Source organism: Odocoileus virginianus, unplaced genomic scaffold (assembly GCF_023699985.2).
Source record: "Odocoileus virginianus isolate 20LAN1187 ecotype Illinois unplaced genomic scaffold, Ovbor_1.2 Unplaced_Scaffold_15, whole genome shotgun sequence".
Classification (NCBI taxonomy): domain Eukaryota; kingdom Metazoa; phylum Chordata; class Mammalia; order Artiodactyla; family Cervidae; genus Odocoileus; species Odocoileus virginianus.
In genome coordinates, this window is record NW_027224277.1 from 1,652,439 (window position 1) to 1,666,535 (window position 14,097).

General features: G+C 46.3%; 1 protein-coding gene across 3 annotated transcripts in view; it reads right to left on the reverse strand.

The window, feature by feature from the left end:
- MLKL (mixed lineage kinase domain like pseudokinase) overlaps positions 1–10,923 on the reverse strand; it is a 28,950-nt gene extending 18,027 nt beyond the window's left edge. For 2 of the 3 annotated variants that reach the window (XR_011486093.1, XM_020889188.2), the window contains exons 1-6: positions 10,308–10,692; positions 5,814–6,279; positions 3,782–3,853; positions 2,487–2,682; positions 1,347–1,444; positions 151–286 (exon numbers count right to left, since the gene is read on the reverse strand). Coding sequence is in view for 2 of the 3 variants with exons in the window: in XM_020889188.2 (XP_020744847.2) it covers positions 151–286; positions 1,347–1,444; positions 2,487–2,682; positions 3,782–3,853; positions 5,814–6,267 (956 nt within the window). In the remaining variant the exon portion in view is untranslated. The other variant, XM_070462875.1, reaches the window with a different exon arrangement.
- Between the last annotated feature and the right edge of the window lie 3,174 nt (positions 10,924–14,097).

A 14,097-nucleotide genomic window follows, 5' to 3' on the forward strand; every position in this document is an offset into this window, starting at 1 on the left:
AGTTTAACTGGACCTCTTGTATCTTTATTTGCTAAATTTGGTGATTTGCTCAAGGAGGCTTCCAGCCTCTTCTCTGCTTGTCTCTGAGTCAAGCGGGAAGGGAGGCAGACTCATCCTCTCCCTCTGGGCGCCCTCTGCCCACGCTGGTACCTGTACAAGCCTCTGGCTGCCCCCAGGGTCAGGATGATGCGCTTGGCCAGGGTGAGGTCCTTTTCCCGATCCAGCAGCTCCCTCAGGGTCCCGAGCTCACAGTACTCCATGACGATGGATAACTGGGGGGGTGTCACTGATGGAAAAGAGCCGATCGCTGTGAAGATGCATCCTGCTCAGAGGTCTCTCTGTAGCCCGTCCCACCCTCTCTCTAAGAGACAGACGCGGCTCTGCTGTGCTTCTCCATCCCCGTCTCACATGGTTTGACTCCCTGAATGAGTCCAGTACCCACAGAGTCCCCGTATCTCTTCTCTGTGGCATTTGGCATGTCAGAACTCTACACTTCCCCTAGTTATTTGAGTAACTGACTCCCCGACTCAACACTACAACCCAAGAGGGCAGGGTCTGCTGTGTCCAGACAGTGCTCACGGGAAGTTGAATGAATATGTTGAGGAGGGGAGCTGAGGCCTCAGGGCAGGAAGCTGAGGCCTCAGGGCAGGGCCATGAGACGTGTAAGAACTGACGTACACAGAGTGAGTCAGTCACCTTGCTGTCACCCAGGAGGATAAATGCTCGTAGAAGTTTTCCTTTAGCCTGGGATTCTGTGCTCCAAAGTCAGGTCACCTGAACCTGTGCAGAAACTTCCAGAGGGGCTAAGAAGGGAGCTGTTCTGTGCCCTCTGTAGGCAAAAGCAGCAAAACATAACCAGCAGGAGAGGTCACATTGTGAGAGGAAATGCAGCCACATTAAAAAAAAAAAACAAAAAAGAAAATGAGCCTGACAAATGAAGCTCTTGGTAAAGGGCAGGCTAATTTAGCTTTTAGATTCGTTCTACACTAATGATCAAGGTTAGATTCCTTATTTGGGTCAGTCAGCTTTGCAATGTTTTATTGCAACAAAATACACTCATCACCCAGGTCAGCATGTGAACAAGCATCTCCTTGGTTCCCAGGGAATCAGCAGGAAGAGATGTGGTTGCATTAGTGCAAACCAGCCCTCAGGCTGAAGCCAACTTCAGGCCTCTTCTCCTGAAAGAAGATGGGAACCTGCATCGTGGGATGCGAGAAAATGAATGTCAATAATAAAAGCACCATGCAGATGCCACCCTTTGAGCTGCTGTAGTGAAACAATGCAGGAAAGCACAGAGATATATGACAGACCACAGAGAGCATGCCCAGTCCTAGAGGCACCCTTACCTGCTTCATCAATGCAAATCCCAAACATGCGCAGGATGTTGGGGGAATCAAACTTCTTCATGGTTCTGATTTCATTATTGAAAGTATGCCTCACTATTCTATGAGAATAAAAAGGGAAAACAGGCTTTCAGGACGGGGAGGTCCTTCAGAAAACCGTCAGTGTAGTGACCGTCTGTATGCACGGGGCTTGAGGGGTCACTGGCCTTCCCCGGTGGCTCAGACGGTAAAGTGCCTGCCCGCAGTGCAGAAGACCCAGGTTCGATCCCTGGGTCGGGAAGATCCCCTGGAGAAGGAAATGGCAACCCGCTCCAGTATTCTTGCCTGGAGAATCCCATGGGCAGAGGAGCCTGGTAGGCTACAATCCATGGGGTCACAAAGAGTCGGGCATGACTGAGCAACTTCACTTTCACTTGAGGGATCATCAGCATCTCCCAGGGGTGAGGATAAGACATATACAACCTGTTCTAGAGTCACCTGGTAATTCTTAGTCAACTTAATATATGCATACCCTATGATCCATCAGTTCCTCTCCTAGCAATACAGCCCCAAGAAATCCCCATACAGGGCCATAAAGGGATATCTATGGCAGCATTATTTTTGATGGGCAAAAGTTAGAAGCAGGTTGTGTTCCATCACTGGAAAAAGAGGCAAAATGTGGATTTCCACCATGGATAGCAGTCAGAAGGAAACGACTACAAGCACAGTACAAGTTTCACGACGCTAAGTGAGAAGGGTAAGAATAGCAGGCGGCAGACATGTCACACTACCGTCTGTGAACATTTAAAACCCACACATAAAAAAAAAACTGCACACATGTAATAACAGCAAACATTTTGCAAGAACACATACAAACAAAATAATTTATCATCTGTGAAAGGGATGGGAAAGCAAGCAACAGGAATGAAAGGGAATCTGCCTTTAAAAATATCTAAATACATGAATAAACAAGAGACGTTTCTAGAGTTGACTTTGGAAGACATACCTTCAAGTCTAGACTGTGTTCCTTAATAACAGAGAGCAAACATTTAACCCTCTGGGATCTGAGATCCCCCTATCAAAACATGGAGACAGTCTGCCCCTCTCCTTGAGGAGTTACAGACAGGAAGTAACTAGGGGACAGAACCATACAAAACAACTCACCCAATGCCTTGGGACTGGGAGTTGTTGAATACTTTTATGGCCACTGGAGATTCGTGGTATTTTCCTTCATAAAGTGTGCTGGATTCATTTTCCTTTAGTAGGATCCAATCGGCTTCTGGAAGCTCCTCCTTCTTAATCTCCTTGATTTGATCTTGTGGGAACCCCTTCTTGGGTTTCTGTGAATCCGACCTCATCCCTAGGACAGAAGGTAATAAAGAGTCAATAGCTGAGGAGGGTGTGTTATGAGGGAAGAGGCATCTTAGCAATGCTTGAGGGGGAAGCCCCACCTAGTGAACCAAAGCTGGGTCTGCCTGGAGCTTCTGATTGCCTCCTCCCGGGAGAGAGGTCCCAGTGCCTCTGAGTGATCGGTAGAGACACAGCTGATGGTAACAGAAATGTCTCACATACTTCTCTCCCCTCTTCTTCGGGTCCTGCCTTCTCCACCCTACGCCCCATCTCAATCCATCTCTCTCATCTCCTCCTACTGCACAACAGCTTGGCGCCTGGGCGTTGGCACCTTGTCTAGTGAGTTCAGTCCTAACAGGCAGGTACACAGTTTAAGCTCAGTAACCCCACTGTTATGCGTCTTTCCTCTCCCTTACTCTGTGCCATGGCTGGGAACTCGGAGAAGGCAGTCTTCTATCTTAGTTTCCTCTACACATAGGCTCTAGCATAAAGCAGAGACTCACAGATGTGTAGAATGGATAAGCATTTTTAATTTGATTTGAATTTCTTTTTTTTTTTTAATTTTTAAAAACTTTTAATTTCGTATTCAGGTATAGCTGATTAGCAAACAATGTTGTGATAGTTTCACGGGTACAACAGAGGGACTCAGTCATACATATACACATATCGGATTTTGAATTTCTTCTTGGAAATTTCAGCAAATGAGTCGAAGCTTTGATGCTATCTAGAGAAAGTCATCAGGGGACTTCCCTGGAAGTCCAGTGGTTATGATTCTGAGCTTCTACTGCAGAAGGCATGGGTTCAATTCCTGGTCAGGGAACTAAGATCCCACAAGCCACAAGGGGAAAAAAAAAAGAGAGAGAGAGGAAGTTGTCAGCACTTTGACAGGTGCTGGAAGATATCTTTCTGGTCAAGAAACCCTCTTCAAACACAACCCCATGCACAAAAGCCTGGGCCAGCCATGAACACATCCCCCAAACCTATGGGCTGCTTGCAGCCATCCAGCCCAGAAAAAGGACGAGAGTGGGGTGGGGGAGCCTGAAGTTCCTAACAAACTCAGGACTTCTAGTTCGGGGCAGCCAGAAGCAGCAGGGCACATGACAACTCACAGCTCCTCACAGCTTCAATGGTTTCCTTCATGTTGTCCAGTTGCCTCAATAAAGATTTTACAGTTTCTTTCTCTGCAAGAAAAACAGCAGCAAACACTCAAAAACAGAAACGCTCAGTAAAAGCACACTGAGATACTCCTTTCTCATCTCTCATGTTCGCTACAGTAGGAACGATTACTGTTCACAAATATCTGGCTCTCCACTTCTAAGCAGACAGGAAGTGCCCTGATGCATGACTGCTTGCCTTGCTTTGGCCAAAAAATGAAGTGAAAGAACTTTTCAGGGAAGTCTGTGTCAACAAGAAAGTGCCACAATACTGAAACATTCGGGAGGATGACAGCTACCTGAGCGTCTCCTGGACTTTCTCTGAATGAGAAAAAGATATTTCCTTCTCTAAGACACTGAGGTTTTTTTTTTTAACCATGGTATAATCAAATCTATCCTGACTTATATATTCAGAAATATGTTAAAAATGTATCCTATACTAGATAGGGTGACCAACCATCCTAGTTTTCTCAGGACTGAGGAGCTCTGAGGATAGGAGACCTTCAGTGCTCAAACCAGGAAAATCTCATCAGACAAACACATACATGGTTTGTAGCCATAATATTTCTATAACCTATGTGGAAGTTAATCTGGCAACCTGTATCAAAGTTTTAAAATGTCCGTACTTTCTGATCTAGCAATTAGACTCAATAACTCAACTTCAAGGAATTTTCCGTAAGGAGATCCTGAAATACAAACAAAAAGACTCACTATAGAACTATTAACAATAGTGGAAAACTGGACACAATTTAAATGTCCATCAATAGAGAGCTCCTTGAATATATCTGGTCCCTATAAACCAAGGAATACTAGACAACTCTATGGGTATTTATATGGAAGAATATTTAATGAGCTTATTTGATGAGAAAAACAAGGAGAACAGTGTACTTAATATGCTATTGATTGTACAACAACAAGAAAGAAAATATATACTTGACTCTCCAAAAGGCTATTCAAGAAACTGGTAGGACAGCATGTGTCTGGGAATGGAACTTTGCTGTCAAGGGTGAGAGGCAGATTTCCACCTCATGCGGGGTCCTTTTTGTGCCTTCTGAATTTTGTCCTATGTGAAAGTATTACTGAGTCAAAATGTTTTCACACAATTGCAGGAAGTATAGCCTTTCCTCCAAGTTGATGACACCGAGGTGCCTCCTTCTACCAGAAAGTAGACCAATGAACGCTAAAGATGAGGAAGGCCAGGGACCAACCCTGCTCTTCGGCAGGATCAGCTGCTGCGATGCGTTCAACCTCATTTCAACCCAATTCCTGACTCCAGTTTTCCTCAGTGGTAGGTGTTTGGTTGAGGGAATTAAAAATGCCTCACTCTTCCTCATCAAAAAAACAAGCAAACAAAAAACCGTTTGCCTACAGGTCTCTTCCGTATCCAGTTTGTGATGCTGGAGATGCCGGCGCACCTGACTGAGGAGGCACCATCTTCCACATCAAGGGGGAGAACGGTTATCCCTCTGAGTTCCAGTGCCCAGAAGGTTCATTGAAACTCTCCCCTTAACTCCTCTCCCTCCACCCACACCCCTGATAAGAGGGAGGGATCTGGAATTAACATCATCACGATCTGCAAAAGTGTAAAGTCATATCTGTGTCCATCGTTCCCTCTCCAGCCCAGCCCGTGTCTCATCCCCTTGGAGCCCTGCCCTCCGCTCAGTCCAGCCCGGGCCACTCTGACCCAAGCCCGTGCCACGTGAGCACAGCCTCTGACGTGGTCTCCTGTCGGCACTCGCACCTCCACTCTTGCCCCAGGTCTTCGGAGTTACTGGCCCCAAGCCTTCACTCCCATGTCGTCGCATCACACATCCACACTCTGGCTGTAGCCTCATGGCAGGCACCCCACTCCACTCAGATGTCTGGAATTCTAAGTCTCATCGACAGATACCTGCCAAAACCTCTTCAAGCTTCCTGATTTTCCAGTAATCCAAAATGAGGCTGATACACCTGCATGTGCATCCCCCCACCTGAAAAAAATCCTCACCACTCAGTCCTTGGAGAGCTTTCCTGTCCTCCTCTGCATCCTGTTGATCTTCCTGTTGCCAGGACGCTCCTGGGCTGAGGCTTGAAGTGTGCCTCCACTGATCCACCTGGAGCAGCAGAGAGAGCTCCTCCCAGACATTGCTCAGCCTCTGGTTCACCCCACCAAAGACTATGCTGTCATGCCCGGCTGTTAGAAACTTCTGGATATTGGACTTATTGCTGAACTTGTCTATCCGCTCCTTAGCTTCCTCTAGGGCAGCCTGGAAACGGCTCAGCGCAGCGGTGATCTGGGAGGGCAGGTTCCTCTCTCCGTGGTCCTGGAGCATTTGCAGGGGCTGCAGCAGGCCCTGGACGCGGTCCCCTAGACGTCGGCACTGTTTCCGGCAGTATTGCATCTCCCCACACTGGTTGTAGATAAGCTGGCCTAAGGAGATGATCTGCTTCAACTGATCCATACCTGGAAGAAACTGATGGGATCTGTGTAAGTCCTGGGACCCTCTTTCATATTTACTACTGGGATAAGGGAACGTCAAGGGTGTCTGTGATTTAAATGGCTGAAGAGGTCTTCCTATTGCTTTCATGTAAGGTAGAGATGGCTTGTGTCCACCAAAAGCTTCCAGTTTTAGCTTTGCCAGGGGCTTCCCCAGTGGCTCAGCAGTAAAGAATCTACCTGCAATGCAGGAGATGTGGCAGGAGCTGTGGGTTCGATCCCTGGGTCGGGAAGATCCCCTGGAGGAGGAAATGGCAACCACTCCAGTATTCTTGCCTGGAAAATCCCATGGATGGAGGAGCCTGGCAGGCTGCAGTCCACAGGGTCACAAAGAATCCAATATGACTTAGTGAATAAACAACAAATTGGCTCAGCTAGGAGTACATCTCCCAAACTTTCCTGCAGCTTGATGGGGCCATATGACTATTTCTCACCGAAGGGGTATGAGCAATAAAGTGTTACTAGGGGTTTGAGTCAGGTTTGTCTCCTCCACCCACTGTCAGCTGGTAGTATAGGAGGATGTAGCCCTGAGTGTGGTGGAGCTCCGGAATGAAGAATCCTGGATCCCTGAAGCATTGCTTGGAGGAGAGCTGCTCATAAACCTGGAATGACTGTCATGGACTGCTAAGTGAGCAAGGAATAAACTGCTATTGCATTTGAATCATTACATTTTGGGGTCAGTTTGTTAAAGCAGGTCAGCCTATTCTGACAAGCATATCCTGCCAAAGTATAGGCGTGATCATAGGACAGTGGGTTGAAATGCTCAGATCTTGTCTAAAGAAGGTAAGGATTACCTAGTAAAGTCAACAGCTGCTGCTCTTCAAGGATAAAGGGCCCAGTGGTATAAGATCTTCTAGTTTTTAGAGAGCAGTTAGAAATCTGGATTTTTAATCTCTCAATTTAAAATCCTGCAACCAAGTCAAAAAATGTTTTAAAAACTATGCAGTCCAAGACTGTATTGGTCAAATAAACTTTGTTGGCCAACTGAAGATTGCCTTTGAAGCCTCAGTTTACAACCTTGACCACAGCCAGCTGAGGACATTCAGGACTGTAATAGAAGCCAGCTTCTGTTAATCTCAAACTTTTCTTTCTGTCTCTTTCTTCAATGCTTGAGCATGCCTGCCTCCGTGGTCCACACCTTCTTCCCTCTCTATTGTGTTTTTAGCACTCTGTAAATTTGCTTCACCCTCTCCACTGGCCGATGCATCAGTAAGACTTCTTGTTATAAGTGCTGGTCCCTCCGAGGCATTTGCATAAAGACTAAGAAATTTTCCAGGCTCAGAAGAGTTGCGGTAGACATTCGTGTTGCCTACACAGTATCCATTTCTCTGCTTCCTAACGCTCTGTGTGTGCTCAGTTATGTCCTACTCTGAGGCCCCATGGACTGTAGCCCACTAGGCTTCTCTGTCCATGGGATTTTCTAGGCAAGAATGCTGGAGTGGGTTGCCATTTCCTACTCCAGGGGATCTTCCCAACACAGGGGTGGAACCTGCATCTCTTGCCTCTCCTGCGTTGGCAGGCGGATTCCATACCACTAGTGCCACTTGGACTACCTTCACATTTTCTGTGACAATCTGTTCCTCCTTCAATCAGCAATCTGTTTGTGGGGCTCTGGTCCTATCTCTGGTTCTAAGGGTGAGGCTTGATGTCTCTAAGCCAGAGGTTCTAAACTAAAGGTGATTTTGCACCACCACCACCACTGGGACTTTTGGCAATATCTGGAGACAGTTTGGTTGCCACAACTGTGGAGTGGGTGTTCCTGACACCTAGCAGATAGAGGTCAGGATGCTACAATGCATAGGACTGACCCTGCTCCCAACAAAGAACTATCCAGCCCCAAATGTCATTAATGCAGGGGTTGAGAAACCTTGATCTAAGCCATCAGACAATTCCTCATAGCTTATCACAGTGATTGGTTCTAAACTAGGCATCTGGGCTACTTTGAGGGGAATGTTTGCTGGGGAACTTCCTGGCTCCTCTAAGACAGCCCAGGAAGCCAGCTTCTAACTCTCAGTCTTTCTCAGAATATGAATAGAACTCTGATTCTAAAGCTGTGGAACAAGGCTAACCTACAGATGGCAGAATGGAAAGAAAAGAACTCAAGTCCTGATGACAATATTGAGCCACTGGTTTGAATTAATCCTGAGGTCTACCCCGTTACTCAATTACAGGCTTCAAGAACCAATAACTGTCTCTATTGCTTAAGCCAGTTTGAATCATATTTGCTGTACATGCAACCAAAAGCAACTAGGCTCAGTAATGAATGATGCTAACAGCGAGGATCACGAATCGCTCTCTTCACCTGGTACAGGCTAAGTGATTTGGAACCAGGAGGTCACAGTGGTTATCTTAATTTTGTAGATGAAGATACTAAGTCAGGGACAAGGTTGCATTTAAATAAGTACAGGGCCATGGAAACAGTATCCAAGGCAGTTTTAAACAAAGTTAATCTCAACAGTTCAATGAAACAGGTAGGAGTAGCAGTACTAGTTAGGAGAAAGTAGTTGGCCTGGGACCAAATCTGGCTTAAAGAGGCAGTAAAAAATTAGTAGAAGTGAAACCAAATAAGCAACTAATTGATCCTTTTTTTTGTTATTGTCTTAGCATTACATTGATCTAGGAAGGGAAGTTACAGGTGTTAGGGCATGCCTAAAAAAGATTCAAGTGGTCTCAGGCTACCCAGCTATTCCTAGTTGCTAAGCAGAGAGATTCAAGGCCATTTTTTGGGGACTCCTGGGGGCAGTAAACTTTATGCCTTTCTCTGGTCTACTGGAGACAGAAGCAGATGTGAAAGTGTTGCTCAGGAAAACTTGAGGATTTCAGCTTCATAGCTCCACCCTCCAGTTCTTATTCAAAAAAGCCATATCTCAGTAATAACTAGTCAAAAGATAATGGGGAAAATACCCAACTCATCTTAAGTTAAGCAACTTAAGTTAAGCAACAACTTAAAAGAATTCATTTCACAGGAAAAGTGATGACGTGGTATGAAGAAAACCATGGAAAACAAAGCCTCAAGAAATGGAGAGAACTATTATTTATTTTGGATGGAGAGATTAAAAATTATAAACCTGGAAATCCTTTTCAAATATAAATCTAATTTAATGCAGTTCCAGTAAAACTCTCAATGGTACATTCTGGTATTGAAACTAAATGATCCTCAAGGTTCATTTGAAACAGGAAATTAGTAGGACTAGTCAGGATTTTTGTAATAAAATAGGGACCCATCTGTCAGATATTAAAATTATAATAACTAAAATTGTTTAGGGCTTATTGAGTATAGGATAAAGATATCAAAAGGATGAAAGGGAATATAAATACATATACTTTTACTCAACAATGTGAATTTCTAGGAATTTGTGCTGGAAAGAAGCTCCTTTGTGTATAGATAGATGGATGCTAAGGATGCGCACTGAGGTGCTATTTATAATATGTAAAACTGCTAACATCCCTAATAAGGATATGTTCATAGGTTCCTTGCAGGAAAACAATGAGGGGTAAAAGTCACTAATTTTAAAAGTGAAAAATCTTAAAATGGTTAGTAACAATATAAATCCATGAAGAATTCTGATGCCATTCCCCCTCTCCTCCAAAAACTGGCATCAAGCATCCTTTTCTGATGAGACTTTAACACAGAGTTATTCCTCTTGTGCCTAAAACGGGCTCTGGAAAAGGAAGGGAGCATTAACCATCAAGACGTGGGATCAGCTCCCGGCATTTCCGCACTGACTGCCCGCGGCGGGGCTGTGCAGGGCAGTGGGCCGGCTTCCGGAGGCCCCTCCACGGCGACCCCCACGCGTCCCCTCCCCTACACCGTCCCCACGTGTCCGCTCCCCTACACGGCGGGAGAGGGAGGCCGCACCCTCGGGGCCGAGGAAAAGAAACCAACCGGTTCTGAGTTCCGGGAAACGGGCCTGTGGCTCCCCGCTCACCGCCCCGGATCCCGGCTGCGCCCTGCAGCCCGCGCGCCCCGGGCACCGCGCCCGCCGGGACGACCGCCGGACTCACCCCGCCCTTCCCGGAGCCGTCCAGTCGGTCCGGCTCGCGGTTCCCGGAAGGCACCGCGGCTTCTCGGACGTTCAGCACCCCCGACGCGAAGTCTGCGGCTGGAGACCGGGGGAGGTGCCGCGTCGCGTGTCTTGTGCCCCGCCGGCCGGCAGGCCCGGAACAGACGCCAGCGGCGAGGGGCGGGCGGCCTTCTGCTCGCCGGCCCTGCACGCCGCCCTCCCGGCGGGCCCCGTCGGCCCGTCGGGCGGGGAGTCTGACGCCCTGCTCGGAGCTGTCACGGGGAGCTCAGGCGCCTTGGTTCCCTAGACCTCTTTCCAGGCGCTTCAGGCAGAAGGCTCTCGCTTCCTCCTGGTATTCCGCCCCCGCCCTGTCCACCTCTCCCCCACCGTACCAAAATTTCTCAGCAACTCTTTCGAGCGCTCCTGGTGCCACGTCTTCTGCTTGGGGCTGGGGACTCAGAAAAGAATAAGGTCCCAGAAACTAGTGCAGCGAGCACCCAGTATGGGAAAGATTAGGTGAGAAAAAAAAACAACCCAACCAAAAACAGAACTAGAGAGGAGGTGCTCGTGTCTGCTTCTCGGTGCTTGAAAATATCGAGTGTGGGGGGAAACAGGCAAGGAAGAGACACACAGGCGGGATGGGCTCAGGAGAGGTGTGGGCGGGTGTGGGCGCGGCGGAAGCCAACTTCTTCCTCCAAGGTCGCCGCAGAGACTTCTGTTGCGGTGTGAGCCGCGGTTTTCGTCCATGGAATTCTCCAGGCAGGAATACTGGAGTGGGTTGCTGTTTCCTTCTCCAGGGGATCTTCCCCACCCAGGGATCGAACCCAGGTCTCCCGCATTGCAGGCAGACGCTTTAACCTCTGAGCCACCAGAGAAGCCCTTATTAAGGCTAGATGGGTCCTTAGCTAGGAAGTCTGAGCAATGTCATTCATTAACTCATCAGACTGTTCCCTCCGAAAGGATAGAACTGGATTGTAAGAGAAGACTTTTTGAGTAGGGAAGACCTGGGTGGAGGATGCCTGGGGTGTTTATTCATTTACATTCTCTTGCTATTGTTCTTCACCTACTGCATTGTCAGTTTTCTTCTTAGGTCAGGTTCCCTGGAAGTCTGCGGAAAAGAATCAGGTCCATGTGATTTACTGAAAAAAGCCTCTCAGGATGGAGGGTAGGAGGGGCAGTGGGAGAAAACTAGCTCTGCGAGGATAGCTGGTCTCCGTGGAGACTAGCTTCAGCCAGACTCCATGGAGAAGTCTGGAGGAAGCAGCTGTGGAGCGAAAGCAAGCTCTGCTCTGGATAGATCAGAAGTTAGGTCACAAGAAGTCTTAACAAATTGAAGAAGACTGAAATCATATCAAAAGATGACCATCCACCGTGGACATCTTTTCTGACCAGAGTGGAATGAAACTAGAAATCAATAGCAGAGGAAAACTGGAAAGCTCATAAATATGTGGATATTAAACAACTCTTGAACAACCATTCTGTCAAAAAAAGAAATCCAAAGAAATTCAGAAAGTACCTGGAAACACAAAACTTAGAAGACGCGACAAAAGCAGTACTAAGAGCATAGCAATACACATATATAAGTTCATCGCAATACACGCCTGCATAAAATAGGGGAGAGGGCCTTCCCTGGTGGCCCAGTGGTGAGAACCTGCCTGCCATGCAGGAGACAACTTCAGTCCCTGGTCTGGAAGGATCTCACATGCCACGAGGCAACCAAGCCTGCACACAGCCACTGAGCCACGGGCCCTGGAGCCCGTGCTCTGCGAGCAGAGAGGCCACCACCGAGGAAAGCCGAGACGCCACAGCGAACAGCCCCGCTCACCGCGCTGGGCGCCCCTGGGGGCTCAGCTGGTAAAGAATCCGCCTGCAGTGCGGGAGACCCTGGTTCAATCCCTGGGTCGGGAAGATCCGTTGGAGAAGGGCTAGGCTACCCACTCCAGTGTTCTGGCCTGGAGAATCCCAAGGACTGTCTAGTCCACGGGGTCACAGAGAGTCCGACACAACTAAGCAACTGTCACTTTCACTTTCACTTTCTCACCACAACTGGAGAAAGCCCAGATGCAGCGAGGAAGATCCAGGGCAGCCAAAAATTAATTAAGAAAAGGAGAACGATCTCAACCAAACTTTACACTTCAAGGAACCAGAAAAATAAGAACAAACTAAGCCCAAGGCTAGCAGAAGAAAGGAAATAACAAAGAGTAGAAATAAATGACATAGAAAAATAATAGAAAAAACATGAAATGGAGCTACACTAAGGGGAAAAAAGAGAAATTTAAATAAAAAGAATCATCAGTAAAAGACATTACAACTGATATCGCAGAAATAAAAAAGAATCAAAAGACACTGTAATGAGGAATTCCCTGGTGGTCTAGTTTTCACTGCCATGGGCCTGGGTTCAATCCCTGGATGGCAAACTAAAATTCCACAGCACAGACAAAAAAAAAAAAAGACACAGAGCGACTCTGATGGACGATCAATTATATGCCAACAGACTGTGTAAACTAGAAGAAACAGGTAAATTCCTAAAATATACAGCCTCTTAGGACTAAATAATGAAGAATAGAAATTCTGAACCTGCTTGCTCAGTTGGTGAAGAATCTGCCTATAATACTGGAGACTCGGGTTGGATCCCTGTGTCAGGAAGATTTCCTGTAGAAGGAAACGGCAACCCACTCCAGTATTCTTGCCTAGAGAATCCCAAGAACAGAGGAGTCTGGTGGGCTACAGTCCATGGCGTCGCAAGAGTTGGGCACAACTTAGCAACTAAACCACCACCATCATAGTTAATAATGGAGACTGAATCAGTAATTAAAAACCTCCCAACAAAGAAAAGCCCAGGGCCAAATGGCTTCACTCGTGAATTCTACCAAACACTTAAAAATGAATTAATGTCAATCCTACTTAAACTCTAGCAAAATAGTGAAGAAGAAAGAACACTCTGAAGCGCATTTTATAAACTCAGCATTACCCTGATACCAAAACCAGACAAAGACTTAAGACAATTACAGGCCAGTATCCCTGACGAATATAGATACAACAATGCACAACAAAATACTAACAAATCCAACAACACATTAAAAGGATCATACACCATAAGCAAGTGGGATTTATTTATGGGATGCAAGAATGGTAACATATGAAAATCAGTTAATGTGACACACCACATTAACAGAATAAAGGATAAAAACATATGATTGTCTCAATAGGTGCAGAAAAAGCATTTCACAAAATTCAACACTCTTTAATGATAAAAACTGTCAACAAATTAGGAATAGGAGGAAATTATCTCAGTATAACTAAGGCCGTGTATTATACTCTCAGCTAACATCATACTCAATGCTACAAAACTGAATGCTTTTCCTCCAAGATCAGGAATAAGGCAAGGATGCCAGCCTTCACCACTTGTAATTCTCCCCCATATTCTAATCCTTCCACATCTATAACTCCTTATTTTTTCAATTGCCTCATAAATAAACCACTTGCATCTATATTCTTGTTTTAAGATTTGCTTTTTAGGGAACCTTAATGAAGACAGGCTCCCACCTTTATGTTTTCATCAAAACGATATTTTTTCTTCTTTTTCTCATCACTCCTTTCCCCTGGATATAAGATGATAAGGTGTCTCAGATGGAGAGCAGATGACAGTCTTGTCATTTTCCAAATTTCACATTCATCCCATAGCATCCTTAATTGGTAAGTTATTCATTATGCTGTTATTACTTCTCTGTAAAGAAATCTCTATCAATTTTTTGCAGCCATCATATCTTTATAGAAAATTAGAACTGGAA